Source organism: Vigna angularis, chromosome 5 (assembly GCF_016808095.1).
Source record: "Vigna angularis cultivar LongXiaoDou No.4 chromosome 5, ASM1680809v1, whole genome shotgun sequence".
In the NCBI taxonomy this organism is placed as follows: Eukaryota; Viridiplantae; Streptophyta; class Magnoliopsida; order Fabales; family Fabaceae; genus Vigna; species Vigna angularis.
The window spans coordinates 10,736,805-10,757,954 of NC_068974.1; the positions used below are offsets into that span (position 1 = coordinate 10,736,805).

Below are 21,150 nucleotides of genomic sequence, written 5' to 3' on the forward strand. Positions count from 1 at the left end.
CTCACCATCTTTTCTTGTATCATACAAACTTCATCAAGTTCGTCAAATTGAAAACATGCCTTATCATCATTTGGATATGTCATGGCTTTGAATATGTCAAAAGTGACTTCTTCATCATGAACTCTCAATTTCAGCTTACCATTCTCCACATCAATTAAAACTCTAGTAGTCTTCATAAAAGGTCTCCCAAGAATGAGAGGTACATCACTATTCCCTTCCATCTCCATTACAATAAAATCTACTGGGAATACAAACTTATCAACCTTCACTAACACATCTTCAACCACTCCATATGGATATTTAAGAGATCTATCTGCCAGTTGAAGAGCCATTCTAGTAGGTTTGATTTCCAATCCCTCAATTTGTTTACACATAGATAGCGGCATTAAATTAATGCTAGCTCCCAAATCAATCAATGCTCTTCCAACTTCCAAGTCTCCTATGGTGCACGGAATATTGAAGCTTCCTGGATCTTTAAGCTTAGGAGGTACTTTTTGTATAATTGCACTGCAGTTACCCTATATTTGGATAGTCTCCTTCTCAATGTACTTATTTTTCTTTGTAAGGAGTTCCTTCAAAAATTTTGCATATGCTGGCATCTGTTGCAATGCTTCAGAGAATGGTATAGTAATCTCCAACTTTTTAAACAACTCCATGAATCTTTCCAACTGTTTTTCTTTCTCCTTCCTTGAAATATTTTTTGGATAAGGAAGTGGTTTTTCAAATTCTCTTTCTTTTTTTCTCTCATCTTTCTCTTCTCTCTCTTTTTCTTCTTTCTTTTTATCTTCTTCTTCTTTTCTCTCTCTCTCAACTCTTTGTTTCCACTCACAGGTCTCTTTTTCACTCTCATTTTCTTTCTCCTCTCTTTCTATTTTTCTCTCCTCTAACACCTTACCACTTCTGGTCACAATAGTCTTACACTCCTTTCTGAGATTATCAGTTTTCATCTTGCCAACTATTCGCTCAATATAAGTCTTCATATTTTGAAATGCAGCTTCCACATTCTTACAATAAGCTGCATTCGTTTTCAAGAATTGTTGAAAGGTTTCGTCTAGTTTTGTTGTCTTCCTAGATGGAGTAGGTTGCATTTGCCATGTTTGCTGCTACTGTTGAACCATTAACACCTTTTGTATTTCCTGTGGTAATTGAGAAAGTTTCATAATTACTTCTTCCAACTGCTGAAAAATAATCTTATTTTGAATACGCAGAGCATCATCTACTTGTAACAACTCCTTCTGACTAGGATATCCTCTTTCACTGCTTAACTCATCATCACTAGTAGCCATATTATCAATGATTTCTGTAGCTTCCTCTGGAGTTTTCCATTTGATGTTTCCTCCAGCTGTGGCGTCAAGCATCATCTTGGTTTGGGAACCAAGACCTGTAAGGAAAGCCAAGACTACTTCCCCTTCGTCAAAACCATGTGCGGGAGTTTTTCTCAGTAAGCTTTTATATCTGTCCCATGCATGTCCTAGTGATTCCTCCATACCTTGCCTGAAAGATGTAATCTCTTGCTTTCCTTTATTTACTTTTGATTGTGGAAAGTATTTGTTTAGGAACTTTGTTACCACCTCTTCCCACTCTGTAAAGCTTCCTTCTGAAAAAGAGTTCAACCAAATCTTAGCGTTGCCTCCTAGTGAGAATGGAAACAAGCTAAGTTTGATCGCTTCGTCCGGCACCCCATTTATCTTTACTGTGTTGCAAATCTCATTAAATGTAGTGAGGTGCTCAAATGGGCTTTCGTGAGACAACCCATTAAACTGGTTACTCTTAACCAATTGGATTAGTGCTGGTTTCACCTCCATATTAGCCGCATTGACTCTTGGTCTTGCTATGCTGTTGAAATGTTGAGGTCCAGCTACATTAGTATAGTCAGCAAGAGTTTGTCTGTTATTATTGTTCTCCATCTCCTCAATGCTATAGTCAGAACTTTGTGGTGATGGTTGTAACAGAGTTTCCGAAGAAGGAAAGAGTTCTCTAGATGTACAAATTCTTCTCCTCCGTCTACTCTCGTCTAAACCTTCAAGAAGAGGTTTTGCACTTTTCTTGCTCCTAGTTCGGATTGCTTCCTGCATACACAAGAAAACAAATCCCTAAAAGAATTGGTTAGCACAAAAAGATATAGAAGAAATAAGATTAAAAATAAGAAGATAAAATACAAACAGAAAACAGAAAAATAAAAACAGAAAAATAAAAACTGAAAAAATAAAATAAAAACAGAAAAATAAAATAAAATAAAATAAAAACTGAAAAATATAAACAGAAAATAAAAATAGAAATTCAAATTTCAAAATTCAAGTCAAAGATAATCAATAATCAAACAAATAAACTAGTTAAACCACGAGTCCCCAGCAATGGCGCCAAAAACTTGATGACAAATTTATGAACACCGAAAACGGCGCCACAAACTTGTTTAACAATCGGCAAGTGTGACCGAATCGTATCAAGTAATAAAACTAGGTAAGACCAAGTATCGTTTTCCCAAAGGACTCACGGCCTAGTTAGTTATCTGATTTGTTGATTATTTAAGACTTGTGAACGATTGATTGTAGGTTTTTAATGCAAAAGACAGTAATTAAACATGTATGCATGAATGTGATCAATGGCAAAAAGAGTAAAACAAACACGTAATGAATGATATGGATGAGTATGTTGTTGGGGTTATCAATTTCATCTTATCCACTCTCATATAATTTAGGAATTCATCATTCTTTCCATCAATGTTAATGACACTCTCTAAATTACCTTGTCAAGAAGGTCTATCCTTAATTACGACTTCATACAATTCCTAGCATTCCTAGTAATTAGTTCTGAAGTGTAGGAGCTTAAAGGCAACCAATATGCTATTGGGAGAAATTCCCCAGATCTAGACTTCCCCGTACGTTCCCATATCGAAAAAATCAATGATCATGACAATGAATGAGTTAAACAATGCAAGCATTAAGCAAAGAGGAAAAACCCTAACTACTGATGAAAGAAAGCACGTATCTCAAATAAGATGTTTAAACACAAATTCCATATATGAGAGTTTCACAAGATTACATTGATTCCCCAACAACAATACAAGGTTTAGTTCATCATATTCATGGTGAATCTAGATGAACAATAATGAAAGAATGAAAGATAAAACCCTAGAAAGGTAGAGAGGTAGCTTGAGCATCCAAGATCTTCCTTCAAAGGGGTGGAAAAGAGAGTGTTTGCTTCGTCCCAACCAAAGATACAAACCCTAGGAACACCTAAAGCTTATATACTGTTCGTAATAATACAGAAAATTAGGCCCAAGCCCAAAATAGTGTCGCTCAGCGGTAAACTACCGCTCAGCGGTAAGTGCGTGAGTTGGTTTCCTCCCCTCAGCGGCCTTTGCACCCCTCAGCGGAGCCAACGCGGGTTTCTAAGTGCCGCTGAGCGGTAAACTGCCACTGAGCGATAATTGCAGCTTCTCCTTTTGCACTTTTTGATGTCTTTTCTAATTCCATTTCTATCCTTCTTCACTTCTTTCACCAAATTCACCTTAAAACCTGCATAAAACACTGAAATCAAGCATAAACCTGTCCAACTCTCTTATTTCTAAAAATATAACCAAAAGCATGATTTTAAGCTAGTTTCTAAGTGTTAAAGGTTGCTTTTAGTATCAAATTTAAGCATGAAAATAACAGTTTTTCAACTGTTATCAGTGATCATGGGAAATCATGATGGAGTTGAACTGTTTGACGACAACAAGAAGTTGATCTTGACAAGCAAGATCTCAAAGAACATAACTTTCCAAGTTAGCCTGGATGTAGTAGAGAGTCTACGATGTTTGTCTACTGTGAAGGATGAAGAAAGCTGGATGTGGCACCTGTCGTTTGGTCACTTGAAAGACCTATGACAACTTGGAGAGAAGGCCATGGTATCAGGTATGCCAAACATTTCTCTACCAAACAGTGCTTGTGAATCTTGTTTGATATGAAAGCAGACCAGAAGACCATTCTAGTCACAGTTGAAGATGAGATCAAAAGAATGTCTAAAAGTTGTGCATTCTGACATCTATGGTCCATTTGAGGTGCCCTCATTAGTTGGAAACAGATACTTTCTCACATTTGTTGATGAATACAGCAGGATGGTGTAGGTGTATATAATCAAGATGAAGAATGAAACTTTAGAGGAGTTCAAGAGATTCAAAGCTTGTGCAGAAAGAGAGAGTGGAAAGGTGTTGAAGATTCTCAAAACTGATGGAGGAGGAGAATACACTTCCCATGATTTCGAAGAGTGTTGTCAGAGTAGTGGAATTACACATAAGGTCACTGCATCATATATGCCTCAACACAATGGGTTGGCGAAGAGAAGGAATCGCACGATAATGAACATGGCCAAGTGTCTCATAAAGGAGAAGAAAATGAAACGAAGCTTCTGGGCAGAGGCTGTCTCGACTGCTGTTCACATTCTTAATAGGTATCCCACCAAGAAAATTGAAGGTAGAGTACAATCTGAAGTCTGGACTAGTGCAAAACTGCCAGTGAGTTACTTTAAAGTGTTCGGCTCTTTGGCATTTGCGCATGTTGCTGATCAAAAGCGAACCAAGCTGGAAGACAAAGGTGAGGCAATGGTGTTTGTTGGGTATCATGTCACTGGATCATACAAGCTCTATGACCCAATTAAGAAGATGGTGCTCAGTAGAGATGTAATTGTGTTAGAAAAGGAAAGTTGGGACTAGTATCGTATGCATACCAGTTTGAAGAAAATCATGGTGCATGGTGTTTCTGATGAGTCTGTATAGGTTGAAGCTGAATCTGCAAATGTCATAGGGAGCAATGCTGATTCTGCAACAGCTCAAAGGCCACGAAGACAAACTGCAATGCCACCAAGATTTTCAGATTATGAGATATACACTTATGCAGGAATTAATGATGAGGGAGACCTGGTTCACATGGCATTGATGGCTAGAGCAGAATCAGTGGATGAGAATAAGGCTCTACAACAACCAGTTTGGAAAAATCCAATGATAGAAGAACTCAGGTCCATAGAGAAAAATGAAATGTGGAGGCTGGTTGATCTTCCAGTTGGAAAACACTGCATTGGGGTAAAGTGGATATTCAAGAAGAAGCTAAATCCAGATGGCACAATCTCAAAGCATAAGGCAAGGCTTGTAGCTAAAGGATTATTCAAAGGCAAGGGGTGGATTTTGGTAAATTCTTCGCACTAGTAGCAAGATTGGAGACCATACAGTTAGTGGTTGCAGTGGCCTACGCAAGGGAATGGCCATTGTTTCAACTTGATGTCAAATCTGCCTTCCTGCACGGACCCTTGGAGGAGGAGGTTTATGTTCAGCTACCTCCAGGATTTAATGAAAGAAGCAAGGAGCATAAGGTGTATAGACTTCAGAAGGCCCTCTACGGTTTAAGACAAGCTCCCAGAGCTTGGAACAAGAGAATTGATTCTTTCTTCATCAATCACAATTTTGAAAGATGTGTTGTAGAACATGGATTGTATGTGAAAGATAGTTCTATTAGAGATATGATGATCATCTGTTTGTATGTTGATGATCTATTGGTGATTGGTTCAAACTTGGAGGAGATAGATGAACTCAAGAGCATGATGGAAGATGAGATTTAGATGACTGACCTTGGAAAGCTCAAATACTTTCTAGGTATGGAGTTTAATCACACTACTGCTGGACTAGTCATGCATCAGCAAAGGTATGTGGGAGAGTTGCTAGAAAAGTTTAAAATGATATTATGCAACGCTATTAGAAGTCCTTTGGAGATTAATATCAAATTGAGGAAGGATGAGGTTGAAGAGGATGTGAATGAGACTATGTTTAAGCAGATTGTGGGATCGCTACGCTACCTTTGCAACAACAGGCCAGATTTGATGTTCAACGTTGGACTGATAAGCAGGTTCATAAGTCATCCAAAGAAGAGCCACATGCTTGCTGCCAAACGTGTATTAAGATACATCAAAGGGACTTCAGACTATGGGATTTTGTTTCAATATGGAAGGCAGAAAAATTATAGGTTATGTTGATTCAGACTATGGTGGGGATCCAGTAGAGAGGAAAAACACATCAGGGTACATCTTCTTTCTAAATGAAGCACCTATCTCATGGTGCTCTAAGAAGCAATCAATTGTTGCTTTGTCAAGTTGTGAAGCGGAATACATAGTTGGATGTTATGCTGCATGCTAAGGAATTTGGCTTAAGGAATTTTTTAGAGAATTAAAGATACTCAGGAAGAGTCCAGTGCAGTTGAGAATGGAGAACACTTATGCTATAAACTTAGCAAGAAACCCAAGAAACCCTGTGAGTCATGGTAGGAGCAAAAATATAGAGGTGAAATATCACTTCTTGAGGGACACGGTAAATAAAGGAAAGATTGAATTAGCCTACTACAAGACTGAAATGCAATGGACAGACTTATTCACAAAATCTCTAAAGTTGGATAGATTTGAATTTCTTAGTAAAGAGATATGTGTTGTATCTCTTAAAAGCTTGAATTAAGGAGAGTGTTAGCAGTATAACTCAAGCTTCTAGTAGTTGTCATTTAAAAAGTATGTTAATTCGATTTTCTCTGTTTTATTGTCATATGTTTTACATTGTATATAAGATACATAATGGCTCTGATGCAAGTGTTAATAATACATAATACATTTCATATGCATTGTCACTCTTACAAATACTCTCCTCTGCTTTCTAAGAAACCCAACATAAATAAGGATTACGAGAATGATTAAACCATTATTTTTTAATTTTTAACATTGTTTTAGTCTAACCATATTGTTTAAGTCTAACCCATTTAAAATCTCTTTACAAATTACTTGTGTTGTGAGATGATTTTTTTTATTAATATAAAATGATATGAGAATAATATAAAATAAAATTTGACTTGTATTTGATAAGAAGGGACATCACCCTCACTTATATTAATAAGACAAAAAAATCCTTTTATTATTATAAGTGATGATATTCAAATATTTATTATTATAAGTGATGATATTGAAATATAAAAAAGTACGACAATATCATTATCTAATATATTTTTAATTAAAATATAAAAAAACACTGTATTTTTTGTTAATTATATTATTTTATATTAATTATAAAATTTCATATATATTTTTTATAATACGTGAAAGTAAATACGTAAATAATAAAAAATCTCATCACCTACTTAACAGAAAAATTAAATAACAAATATTCAATTGAAAAATATAAAAAGTTTAAGTAGTAAAACAACTGAATTAATGACACCGAAATTTAATTGAAAACAATTAATAAGTGTTTAATTAAAAATACTGAAATTTATAAAAAAACTCAAAACTTAACTAATCCTAATTTTAATACTGTCATATACAATCCATTGATTTTATTAAAGATAATTTTTTTGTTATTTATCTTGAGGTCCGTCTTTTAAGGTGTGTCTCGTTTTTGTCATTTTTCTCCTATTATATATAAAATCAAGAAGACATTGAAAGGGAAAGATAAGATGGTTACCATGGGAGAATTCATCTTTTAAATTATGTCATTGGTAGTTTTATTGTATTAAATAGGCTTAAATGCTTATTTCGTCCTCAAGTTAAGTTAAGAGGTGAATTTCTGTTTAGTATCGAGTTTTAAAAATGAAGACATTGGGTTCTTATGTTATGAAAAATATATGAATAAGGTCCACAAAAGAAAGAACAAGTCCAACAAATTATCAAAGAAAAAGCTGAATAAGAGAGAGAAAAAACTGGACAGCAGAAGAGATAAGAGAAAAAGTACGACCACATTAGCATGGACTTAATATCGTTGCTGTCAACTTAATGTCGTTGCTGTCAGCTTAACGGACATGACCATAATATAGGGACTCAATGTCTTCATTTTTAAAACCGGATACTAAACAGAAATTTACCTGTTAACATGATAATGGAGTAAGCATTTAAGCCTATTAAATATTACACATTAACTAAATATAAAACAAATTTACATTAAATAAACAGATATAAAATTTAATTTATAAATTGATAAATTAATTTTATGAAATTAAATTTTAAGTTTTAAATTCATTCACTTCTTATAATATAAGACTCATTTCAAAATTTGTCTTAAAAAATTTGATATTTAATTAAATTTATCATATCATTGAACCACGTATTAATATTTAATCACAAACTTTATCAACTACAAATAAAACAAATTTGTATTCCAACCTTAAAGTCTAACTCTTAAGATCTAATTTATTCTTTCGGGGTATAAGTCTACTAAAGCCTTTGGAGAGTTGGCTTTGTAACTTTATATATAACCAAAAAATGCTTGGTCTCGATTTAAAGATGGAGGTGATCTTGGAGTCTTCAATTAGAAAGAAGAAAATCAAGCTTATTTGCTTAAACTTGGGATTTTATCTATAGCAACTTTCAGTGGGCTGAAACCATGGGTTAATGTTCATCATTGCCAAAAACCAGATTCTTATTAGGTATACTTCTTTTTTGTGACAGGGTATCAAAACTTGGCTTAGAGCTATTAAGGATCATTCTATATGGGTGTTGGGTAATGGAGAGGAGATTAATTTCTGTCTTATGTGTTCTGCTCTGATGTGAACAAACTTTTAAGAAAAAAAAAAGTGAAAAGTTGCACTAAATTTCTTTAGCGAAGAACATACTAATAAAGTTCTAGACTATCCAAAGAGAAATCCACATTCCAAAATTTTAATTAATACATTGAAAATAAACTCTTATTTGTACAGAAGGAATCGCACATTCTGGACCGCATAGAATGGAGAAAATTTCAACCACTGGCATTGATCTTGCTAGCTCTTTAAATTTCTACCAACATACATCTTTCAAGAAAATCAAGTTTTACTAACGAAATTAGCACTATAAATTCAGCTACAAATCTTTAGCAGTAAGCAACAGAATAGATGAACACTATGGGTCCAACTTCTAAGCTTACAAGAATATTAGTATACCAAGGAATTATGATTTAGGCTTTTTTGGGTTATCGGAGCTTGATGTCTCAGCTTTCCTCTTAATTCCCAGAAAATGCTCTACCTGAAACAAATAAAAAAATATATAAACATCTGAAAAATATACCATAAAAGCTTAAACACGCCCTGAATTACCTTACGATCCCCAAGCATAGGTGTCAAGCCACCAGGAAGATCTTTCTCAACAGTTGCAAAACCACTTTTTGGGTCACTAGTTTGTCTGCCAACAAAAAATCAAACAGTCACATACATTGGTATATTAACTAAGCAAAACAAGAAAATAAGAGAAGATAGAAGAAACCACACAGAACCATGCTTGCTATATTGACATAATTCCTTTCATATTTTCAAAGCCTTGCACAATTCAGTAAAAGAACTTTAATTTTACTGCCATAATATCACAGAAAATAACAAAAGTAGGTTTCGTTATGAATACACTGTTTCAACTTCCTGAGTAGTTAATCTGGATAACACTGCAACATGGCCCCAAGAATGCTACGAAGGATCACAAAGCAGCTGATATGCTAGATAGTGAATACAATACAAAAAGTGACCCTTGGCCACTATCAGCATCACGTGACAGTCCTATTGGTCCAAATCAAAGCAGCTAACATTAACTCTAGTTAGTTCTTCGCATACCAAAATCACTTTTTGCCACCAACAATTTCTATAAATTTTAAAACGGGTTCTGAAAGCTGGTAAGAGGAAGAATTGGACTTTTTTTGAAAAAGTGGGACGGGGATTGTCTGAAGTGAAAAATTTACTGTATATTGGATATATTGGAATTTAAACACAACATATCACTTGTATAGCCTTTGAGAAGATTAACCAAATAAAAAGTGTTCCCCTGACTGGACTTTATATAAACAAACCTCAAAGACTAGGTAATAAGTAAAGGCTGAAGACAGAAATAATGACATAAAAATGAAATGACAAGAAATGGATTGGCAATCCCATTATAACAAATGGAAAATACAAGTAATTAATCATAACGATTAAAGAACTAAGTTATATATCAATACAAAGCCTGCACTCTATTCTAGATAACAATCAAAGATACGGATCACTAAATGAACCTGTACCAACTGGTCTCGTAAGCCTTTATGTTAAGTATCAAAGTTTTTAAACCAAAGTGTGGACATGAATGAAAAGCGAGTACGGTGCTTTAAGATGAGGGAAAGGAATTAATCTTAGTTTCGGAAGTATGTTCCTTGTTGCAACAATAACTTTTAACACTAAATCACAAAACCAAACATGCTCCAAATTTCTCAATTCATTTCATGCAAAGAGACTTTTAAATTAAAACTTCAGGAATTATAAGTTTGCATAAAATTGAAAACATACCCTGGTTTAACATGACCACTGAGAACAAGATAGGGGGTCTGCAAACGAGCTTGAGCTTCCCGCATCCTCTCCACAGACAGTGATGGTGTATCGGAACTCTTCATTTGTTTCATCTTCAATTCTTCTTGATATTGCTTCATACGCTTCTCTTGCTTCATTTTTCCAGGTCCTTTACCGTGGAACTTATGAGAAATCATTCGAAAGGCTTCCTTAGGAGTTAACTGAAGCAACAAAAGAATAAATCAATGAAGGATGATTGATGATCCACTACAATTTGAAAACTGATACTTCGAAAGAATGACACTAAAGCTCATTAATAAATGCATTTGTGATAGTGTCAATTTTAAGGTTCAGTGTCATTAAACATTATAATCACTAAGCACCCAAACCTACACACATTCTCCTCATCCATGGTATTACATTAATTTAGAAAACAGATATATTTTCTTTATGCAGCAAGCCACAGATATATTTTGATTGGGACAAGATAAGAGCACCAGAGAAATGTTGTTTGACCTAAATGTCAAGGAAGTTATGTATAACCTCATATAAGAGAGAACAGATTGTCCAACAATTGCCATTGAAAATTAAGAATGTAGAAAACACGGAAGGAGATTAGAAAAGAAGTAGACGCCACAAGGAAGATTGACAAGTAGAAGAAGATTTGATACTTTGAATTAGAAATTCAAATATAAGAATCAAAACTTTTCTAAAGAACTTACAGAGAATTTCTCTCACCAAAGCTAAGCTTCAATTTCTCCAAAAATGTATATTGAGTACAAGAGTCTACAAAAAGTCGTTTATACTATGGACCAAAGATCAAGGCACACTCACTAAGAGACCCGTCCAATAAGCTACTAAAAAGCCTAATAGAAACTAATGTCTAAAGAGTCCCTAATTTAAAAAATTTAAGAAAAAATACAAGGCCCAATACAAGAATTAAATCCAAATTACAAGAAAAGAATTTAAAAGTCTAACAATTGTAAATCTATTGTTGACCTCTTCATGTACTCGTCACTAAGCCACCAAGCTGCTTAACTGCAAAATTGCTAAGTCTGATCATGAGCTCTGGAGCAGAAGAACTAGTGATGACAATATCATCCACATAAACAAGGAGATAAAGACGGAAAAAGGTGTCTGTGAAGATGAGCAAAGAGGGATCACAATTGCTACAACTAAACCCAAAGGAGACCATAGTTTGACATAATCAGTCATACAAGGCCTGAGGTGCCTGCTTCAATCCATAGATAGCCTTGTTTAGCTTACAAACAACACTTGAGGATTCAAAGCCAGGAGGCTGAACCATATCCATCAACAAAGGTGTTGTTGACATAGATTTGCAGCAAAGGACACTGATTTGTCAAAGCAAGGGTAAGGATGACGTGCATAGTTACAGGTTTTAAAAGAAGAGAAAAGGTTTTAAAGCAGCAGGTAGAGAAATTAAAGTCTAGATCCAATTGGCAAATAAAGTATCAATTCCTGCCTGTGTGGTTCTTCCAATTATAATTGGTTAAGCATGTGTAAGGAGAAACGTGGGATTAAGTTGTGATTTAATGATACCAGACTAACACCAGGTTTGCATGGGATGAGTTGAAAGAGGAGGAGGTAAAGAAGATGCATCTTGAAACGGGAAGGATTAAGGATTAATTGTGCTAGAGGCTGGCACAATCAGGTTTAAAGAATAAATAAGAATGCTCACTGATGCAAGACATGTTTTGTTAGGACTTAGAGAGTATAGGAAAGGAGAAAAAGAATAGAGAAATAAGGAACTGCTGAGCGGTTAAGGGGGGCGGGACAAATGTCTATATAAGAGGAGCTCTTTTATTGTTTTCGGTAGACAGTTAGAAACTTGGCTTGTGCAGACCGGTCTGAGTACCTGGTGAAGGAGGTTAAGCTCCTGATATCTCATTGTATTCTTGTTTCTTGATGTGAATACCATACTATACGTTGATTCAATTGCTTGTGCTATTCTTTTGACTTGAGAGAGAGAGGAAGATAGTTAGGATTCATACCTTGTTTCCTAACAAAGTGGTCCGACCTGTCGGATCCGCTTGGGAGGGGATTGCCGGATCAAGAAGTTGTTGGACCAAGAAGTTGCCGAATAACTATACGGTGAGAACGAAAACTATGGAAGGAAGAATGAACGTAGTCGAGGGACAATTGGAGCACATTGAGATGGCCGTAGACGGATTGAAGGCGGAGACCACAGCGAATCGTCAAGAATCGATAGCAATGCGCAAGGACATCCAAGAATTGATAAGGTTGATGGGGTGCGCAACAAGCAAACAGAGGAAGGTTCCGATGGGAGTCAAGGGTCTGTAAACAATAATGGTGGAAACCAGCGCGTGGATAATGGGGACAGAGATGGTGAGGGGGAGCGATCGGGGAATTTACCTAATTGGAGACGAAGGGTGGAATTACCCATTTTCGAGGGACCCGACCCCTTGAATTGGATCAGCAAGGCGGAGAAATTTTCAAAATTCAAAAGGTAGCAGAGGAAGAGAAGATTGAACTAGCGCATATTAGCATGGAGGGAAGCGCCGAATATTGGTTCAAGTTTTGGAAAGATAAGGCAAGTAACCAAACCTGGGAGGGCCTCAAGGAGGCGTTGTTGATCCGTTTCGAGAGTCGTCACCGAGGTGGAATTTTTGAAAGAATGGCGGCGATCAGACAAACGTCCACTATGGAGGAGTACATGAGGGAGTTTGAAGCGTTAGCCGGACAGACGAAGGAGTTTTCCGATAACAAGTTGTTGGGTTATTTTTTGGCGAGACTGCACGAGGAGTTGAGGTGTTAAATGAGGCCCCATGACCCACGTGATCTGATGACGGCGATGAGGATCGCGTGCAACGTTGAGGAGGCGCTTTGTGGCCTGGGTTTGCTGGGGTGGTCTAGGGCCAAGAACCCGCCTTTATGGGGGCGATCCACCAACGGCGGAGCAGTGGTGGCGAGAACCAAAGCGGCGAGGAGTAACCCGGGAAGGACTGTCGCAACTGAGAGCGTCGGATCGGTGAGGAGAGATAGCATGACGGGTAGTGCAGCGAGAGAAGGAAATCCTGGGGGAACTGATGACAGAGGAAGAAACTCGCGGAACCTTCCCTACCCAGAATTTCTGAAGCGAAGAGAAGAAGGGAGGTGTTACAGATGTGGGGGACCTTTCAGGCCAGGGCACCAATGCTCGGAGAAGAATTTACGAATAGTGTTATTGGCTGAGGATGAAGAGGAGGACGTAGAAGAGGAGGTGGTAGAAGTGGAGCTGAAACGGATGGAGCTCTCGGCCTTCTCGGCTGGCGGAATAGGATAGTGTTGCATGAGTAGTTTCAGTTCAACCTTGGGGACAAGGTTGATCTTCAAGGGGGGAGTAATGTTAGGACTTAGAGAGTATAGGAAAGGAGAAAAAGAATAGAGAAATAAGGAACTGCTGAGCGATTAAGGGGGGCGGGACAAATGTCTATATAAGAGGAGCTCTTTTATTGTTTTCGGTAGACAGTTAGAAACTTGGCTTGTGCAGACCGGTCTGAGTACCTGGTGAAGGAGGTTAAGCTCCTGATATATCATTGTATTCTTGTTTTTTGATGTGAATACCATACTATACGTTGATTCAATTGCTTGTTCTATTCTTTTGACTTGAGAGAGAGAGGAAGATAATTAGGATTCATACCTTGTTTCCTAACATGTTTTATAAGGGAGGAGTCAGCAGCAGGTAGTGGCCGAGACAAGGGTGACATGGATGAACAACAAGGAGAAGAAAATTCACCCAAAGGAGCAGTGGAGGGATGAGGTTTAGGGGAGGAAGGGAATGAGATAGATACCCCACTTCACCAGAAAGTGAGTTTCATGAAAAAGAACATCACAGGATTCATACATCTCGCAAACAGGATCAACTCCTTGCATGGTTTCAAACTTCTTTATTTAGTTCAATCCTTTCTAGGGATCTTGGTTGGTATGAAATTTGGAATAAAATTCATGCATATTTTCATCATTAAAAGCGCACTAATGTACAACAATTACAATCAGAACTGTGCAACTCCATACTTGATAATCGTCTTGTCAATGAATTTTTACATCACCTTAAGGCGTTGAATGATACTCTTCATTCAATTGGTGAACCTGTTTCATTAAACACTACGTCGATGCAATTCTTGAAGGCTTACCTCAAGAATGCAATTATGTTACTGCTCTAATAAAAAGCCAACTTGATGATACTACTATTGAAGATGTTGAAGGTCTTATTCTTTCTCAAATAAAAGAAAAGGACAAGTGTTCTTGCTCCACTTAATAAATAATCCTTTAATACAAATTTGATAAACCCAACTGTATCTTGATGATCATGAATGTCAACTGTTAGATAAATTGAACTCACATGTATTCCTATAACTAAATTATATGAAATATTGTATATTCAACTTAATGATTGACAACTCTCAAACAATAAGTTGAATTAATGAAATTCAATGTGTATAAAAGATTATCAAGTGACTGATTTTAAAGTTTGTCTAATTATTCTTTTTCAAGGAAAACATATTGTTAGAATAATTATTAAATCTAAGCATGTTAGAGTCAGTATCAAATCTAAGTAGGGAGTAGTGTGTTGGGAACTGCTTCCAGCTGTACCTAGTTCTGTCCGTAGGTATATAGTATAATCTTTTGATCTTTCATCTTCCCATTGTATCAGATTTCTATCATTATAAATAGCATACCATCAGAGGGGTCTTTCAAGCCCTCCAAAATATATTTTCTCTGTTTTTAATCTTAAGTCATATCAATGCAGTAATCATAAACAATATGATCTTGGTGACATTAAAAATTGAAATAAGAGGTAAAGAATGTGGAAAACTTACAATTCTCCCAAATTCATCAGTCCTTTCAATGCGAATCTCCCTTTTTTTCTGAGTTTCCTTCTCGTCATCATCTACAATTCCAACCAATTTACTTTTCTTCTTGTCCATATTTCTGCCACCCCATTCAATGCTTTCCTTAAGTGTTCCTCGATCTTTAAGCAGTTTCAAAGCACCTGACAATCCTTTCCCTACAGCAACTTCATGGATATTTTCATCAGGAACGATTTCCTCTTTGTCTTCCTTATTGGGTTGTTCATCTTCATTAGTTTCTTGAACTTCAGTCCATCCACCAGCCTCATTAGTCTTTTCTTCATCAGGAACAGTAGCCTCTTCATCATCATGCATGAAAACATCTTCACTTTCTGGTTTACGTGCTTCTGAAAAGTAGAAAGTAACATGCCTTAGTTTAGTTTTATCTACTATCAGCTTCCCCAATATATAACACTTCCAACATGCTTACAAAACATTTATATGTCAGAACACCTACTGTACTCAGCATAAAAAAGAAAGATCACATCACAAACATTCAAATTATTATTGTTATTGACATAGATGTCAACAAGAAGAGCACAATGAAATAAATATTATATAGAGGATTTCCAAAACAATCAACAGAATTCCAGCAATCCAAATGGATAAAAAACAAAACTGATCCACTTTTAAATTTAATCAGTCATACTCATGAAGTAGTATGAAATTAATTATATTAGAAACCACAAATAAATCAGAATTACCTTCATCAATGTGGAGACCCCAGACAAATTCTTCCATCTCTGTGAAGACCACCTTGTTTTCACGTGATTCTCCAGCCGTGGGGTTTTCACCATCAGTCTCATTATTATGATTTGAGGTAGCAAGCAACGCAATAGCTTGAGGACCAGATACCCCATTTTCCTCATGCTTTTTAAGAGCTAATCTTCTTGCTTTCTCTAAGGATTTACGAAGATCCTCATCATCATCTACAAAAGCTGGAGTTTCATCTTCCTCTGTTTTAACATTGAGAGTTTGTTCCTGACGCAGCAATTTGGAGGCTTCCTCTGCTTTAGCATAAGCAGACTGGTAAGCATTACTTCTTATCTTAGACTCCAATCTTTCTTGCTCTTCTTTGATAGCTTGCCTCCTCACATAGTTCCGAGAACCAAGGTCACCAACACCCAATCCTGAAGAGACAGCTTCAGCTTCAAGGGCATTAATGTCTAGCTTATCTTTCTTCCGTAAGGACTTTTTCTTCTTGGGCTTCTTAAATTTTAGCATTTCTTCATGAGTATAGTAATCTGATGATACCTTTCCAGATGAAGTAAGATCTTCAAAGGTATTTGTGGAAACACCTGTTAACCTTCTTCGCAGCTGGAAGGAAGAAAAAAGATACCCCAGAAAAAATGAAAAAAGAAAAACAGATAAACAAAATGAATATTGCAATAAGAAAAGAAGAATAGAATGGCCATCACAATATTTCACAAAAGAAAAGCATAACTAACCTCTTCAAGTTTCTTCTCAGCTTCACCTGAGAACCGTCCCTTTTCATCCAAAGTTACTCCCTGAATAAAATAATCAAATGAGTACATGCATTCACAAAATCTACGTTACTCATCATCCTTTTTGGGAATGTAACAAGAGTAGCAAACCTCTTCTGCAGCTGGATCATCATACTGTGGCAACATTTTCTTCTCCAAGGAGGGATCGTCATTGAACCTGAAATCGAGAGAACAGACTTCATACAAACTCTTTCCTTTTCATAAGTTCATTTTAGTCTATACATACATTATTGCACTAGTACATCGACTACAAGGAGAATGTCTTACTTATCATCATATACACCAGTTTTCTTTTTTGCAGCTTTATAAGCCTCGTCTCGTCGTTTCTGTTCTCCAATTTCAATGTTCTCGAGCATGTCAACCTCTGCCATGTGAGAACAAAAACTCTAACTATGTATCACTCACAGACTTCAAACTTACAGAATAAGTAGCAAGTAGTTGTACCTTCATTAACATCACCATCAGCAAGTATGGGCTGATCTTTAATAGTTAAAACTACTGTACCGCCTTCCATAACTTTATCAAGGCCATGGAGAACTTTCAGCCCCGCCAGGTTTTCTGTCAGATATTCAATATACAAGTATATTTTATCAACAGTCAAACAAAGATTCATAACCCTCTAAGACAAAACTTAAATGCCCTAAGCTGCTGGGCTGTATCCTCAACATCACTTCCCTATGTATTCAGAAACAGAGAAATTTACCAGTGTGTTGGGCTGTATCCTCATCATCACTTCCCTCTACTGCAATTTTGTCCTGTGAGATTTTTAGCATGTTGTAATGATTACATATTTAAACTGGGAGAATCAGTATCTTAAAGATCACAAAATTTAGGTACAACATAAAGGGGGGAAAAACCTGCTCCTCAAAAATCTTTGAGAGCTGCAATGCTCTTTTCTTTTCTAACTTGCGGCTTTTACTAACCCATGCTGAAATCTCAGAATCACCTTCAGGCTGTTTCTTTGTCCTTGATTCTTTCATCCTATCCAAAAATAAAAATAGTCACAACATAAAAGTTTCATACTTTCAAGTTTTAAGCCTAGAAATGTAGTATTAAGAACACAATCATCAAAATATGTCAATAAGTTGACAGCAGAAATGATAGCATAAAAAGACCTAAATTTCCTTGTTTAAGTTATGTTCGGATGGAGGTAAGGAAAAGCAGGGAGATAAGTAACTAAAATCCTTCTTTAGAAGATCTTTAAGGTGGAAAACTGAGAGATATGTGTTCTTCTTCCTTTCACCCAAAGGAAAGGATTACTTTTACTTAAGAGACATTTGCTTAAAAAATTGATGAAAATAATGTCCGATTTTTTTTAAAAAAATCCAATGTTCTGAAACAAAAACTGGAAAGGGAAAACATTGCTTTCTCGGGACTAGAGAGAGAATCTTATGGTAAAAAAAAAAGTTCCTAAAGAAATTATAGGATAATGGCATTTCATTTTTAAAACATATCCAAACAAACTAACAAGACGGGTGGGGACTTCATTATTTAATTTTAACTACAACTCCTAAAAAATAGAAGCAAGCAAATGCTTTCTCTGCTTATTGACAAGTTGCTTTAATATGTTGAAATATCACAAGTTAGTTATAGTTTTCAGAAACTTTAACGTGCTGCCAATTAGTGAGAAGCATTCCTCATGCTGCCAATTCCTAACAGACAGTGACTCAGAGCCCCAATTTGAATTGAAATTAAGCATGCTGGGCAGTTATACAAGGTCAGAATTATACAATCTCAGAATGTATCAAATCCAGTAAACATAAATCCCAATGGCGAAACACGAAGGACAAAAACGGGGGAAGTCAAGGGAGCTCAGGGCAAAATCAGGACAACCACAAAACAATGGCCAAACAAAATCAGGGAAATTAGCACCCCAAAACAATCCGTATAACCCCAAAAACGAAATCAGGGAAAAATCAAGGGATAAATAAACGAACCTGTTCGTAGTGACCCGCCTCCTTGCTCTGCGTGCAAACCGTCACGCGGGCCTCCTCTCTTGATCTCGCGTGGTGATGGTCGCTCGCGGCGTGTTAGCGTGTGGCGGTGGTGACTAGCGTCGCGTCGCGTTTTGTTTTGCTTTTGGTCTTTTTTGCTGCTTGTACTTGTAGTAAATTTGGTTCACTTTTTGAAATTATAGGTTTTGCTATCACTGGTCCCATAGGAAAGGAGTGCGCTGATCTGTGGCCAAGATTTATATGGACATTTACATGATTTTAGTTTTTTTGTAATGTTAAGAATTTATATAATATATTATCTTTAATCTTTAATATTATTAAACTATAACTATAATATTATTATATTTTTTATTATTTTATATATTATTTTAACTTTTTTATATATTTATGCATTAGATGAAATAATTATTTTATTTTAAAAATAGATTTAAAATTAAAATTAGATTTATAAAAGATTTAAGTTTCATTACAAATGGATTTAGTTATGGATTTGGATTTTCAACTTGTTACATATATTTGGATATGGATTTAAAAAAAAATCAATATAGTTTTGCACAAGAAGTAGACTTAGATCCAAAATCTGATCTATATATTTGGATCTATAATGGATTTGGATGGGATGTTTAAAAATCTAATCCATGCCCACCCTTATTCACAACATAATTTTGTGTCTATATAATGAAAAATTGTAAACTAACATTTTTTTTATTTGCTTAGTTCTGGAGGAACCAAAAGGCCTCAAATTTTATTACCTATACTACCACCTCATCGGACAATTAAAGTGCAGAAATATTGCCTTTCAATATTTCTGTTAATTTCTGCTCATCATTTGGTTCCAACCGTCCTCTTATGGATGTCGTTTGTGACTCGTTTTTTTCCAGTTGGAATGTTCTGATCTTTCCTTGGGATTGGATATGATCGTCAACGTTTGTTCTTGGATCAAGATCGATTGTAGCTGTCTTTGCCCCTCTATTCTTTCTTGGGCGTACAAAAGGTGTGACTTTCCAGCAACATAACATTGTCGAGCCGTTCGTTGATCCGTCCTTACCGTACATATAGTTCCCTTATCGGATGAGAATTTAATAGCTAAATGAGGGGTGGATACTATGGCTCCAAAAGCATTTAAACATGGTCGTCCCAATAGTGCATTGTAAGAAGTATTTGCCTCTACAAGTAAGAATCTTACTCTGAGCTCTCTCGCTTCCTTACCTGTTCTGATTCGAGTTCGTAGGTCTAGATATCCTCGTGTATCTACTCTTTCACCTGCGAACCCTACGATTTGCTCATTGAATGGAGCTATTAAGTCCTCGGATAGATCCATCTTTAAGATCGTGGTCCAGTATAAAATATTGACCGAACTTCATTGGTCAATCAACACTTTGCTAACCTGGTACTGTGTTATCTCGACGGTGATGACCATAGGATCTTCTTGGTCGGGGTCGAGAGCATGAAAATCTGCATCGGTAAAGGTAATAGTCGGCATAGATCGATGTGGGCGATCTATCATTTGAACAGCTTTTAAACTCCTCAGGTGTCTTTTATAGGCCGAAGATGATGCCCCTCCTCCTGCGAAGCCTCTAGATATGGTATCGATTCATCCGCAGACCGATCTTTCCTGTTCAGGATCACGACTACGGCTTCGGGAATGTCTCCTACGCCGATCGTCTTTTCTTGATGACCGCTCGGGACTTCTACGTAAAGCTTTTTCTTTGAGGGGACTTCTTACTCTAGCTCCTCCCTCAACGTATTTTTGGAGATATCCTGCTCGAACGAGCCTTTCTATCTCATCCTTCACCGTGGCGCACTCTTCTGTAGAGTGACCATGGTTTTGATGAAAATGACAGGCTCTTCCTTTGTCGGCATCTTTCGGCGAGGGCCTCTTTCGTATTGTGAGCAAGTCGGCGTGAAGGGCTTCTTCGAGTACTTTCTCCCTGGGCGCATTGAGGGTCGTATAATGATCATATTTGGGAGTCCAGATGGACACCTTTCTTGTTCCCGTTAGTAGGAACCTCTTGTTGTTGCTTCTTCCTCGAGTTCCTCATGTCCTCAATACGGATAAATTCAACGATCTTTTCCTGGAGTTCCTCCATGGTTTTTGGTGGTTTGGTGTACAACTGTTCAGAAAATAACTTGGTTGTAAACACAATGGTAAATTACTAATGATGAAAATGTGATTCATGTCCTTTACTCATCGCGCGGCCTCGTTGTACCTTTGGATGAATGCCTTTAAGGTTTCATCCTTCTCTTGTTTGGTATTTACCAACTCAGCTAGCGTCATCTCTTGCTTTTGATTATATGCATACTGTCTTTTAAAGAGAGTTTCGATTGTGGGGAAGCAATCGACTGTGTTTGGGGGGAGGGTGTTATACCATTCTATTGCTTCATCCCTTAGGCTTTGTTCTTTTGTAGTGATTTGTGGGATATGATTTGAATGGATTTGAGTGGATTTGAGTGGATTTGAGGGTAATTTTTTTGTTGTTTTTTTGGGTGGATTTGTAGGTAATTGAGAGTGAGTGGACTTGGAAGTAAAGTTTGTGAG

At 36.6% G+C, this 21,150-nt stretch overlaps 1 protein-coding gene across 1 annotated transcript; it reads right to left on the bottom strand.

Moving 5' to 3' along the window:
- Positions 1-8,723: 8,723 nt before the first annotated feature.
- On the bottom strand, positions 8,724-18,809 carry LOC108340621 (SART-1 family protein DOT2). The gene is made up of 12 exons (XM_052877516.1): positions 18,594-18,809; positions 17,514-17,637; positions 17,360-17,411; positions 17,101-17,214; positions 16,924-17,020; positions 16,747-16,813; positions 16,600-16,659; positions 15,856-16,468; positions 15,122-15,498; positions 10,281-10,501; positions 9,072-9,156; positions 8,724-9,000 (listed from the first exon to the last, which is right to left on the bottom strand). The coding sequence occupies exons 2-12, from the start codon at positions 17,634-17,636 to the stop codon at positions 8,926-8,928; spliced, it is 1,884 nt and encodes a 627-aa protein (XP_052733476.1). The 5' UTR covers position 17,637; positions 18,594-18,809; the 3' UTR covers positions 8,724-8,925.
- Between the last annotated feature and the right edge of the window lie 2,341 nt (positions 18,810-21,150).

Excerpts from the sequence above, each read along its gene's own strand:
- LOC108340621 (XM_052877516.1), bottom strand. The coding sequence starts at position 17,636 with ATGAAAGAATCAAGGACAAAGAAACAGCCTGAAGGTGATTCTGAGATT. Across the intron at positions 17,412-17,513 it reads CAAAGATTTTTGAGGAGCAG|GACAAAATTGCAGTAGAGGG; the intron begins GTTTTTCCCCCC and ends AAAATCTCACAG. Across the intron at positions 17,215-17,359 it reads GGATACAGCCCAACACACTG|AAAACCTGGCGGGGCTGAAA; the intron begins GTAAATTTCTCT and ends AATATCTGACAG.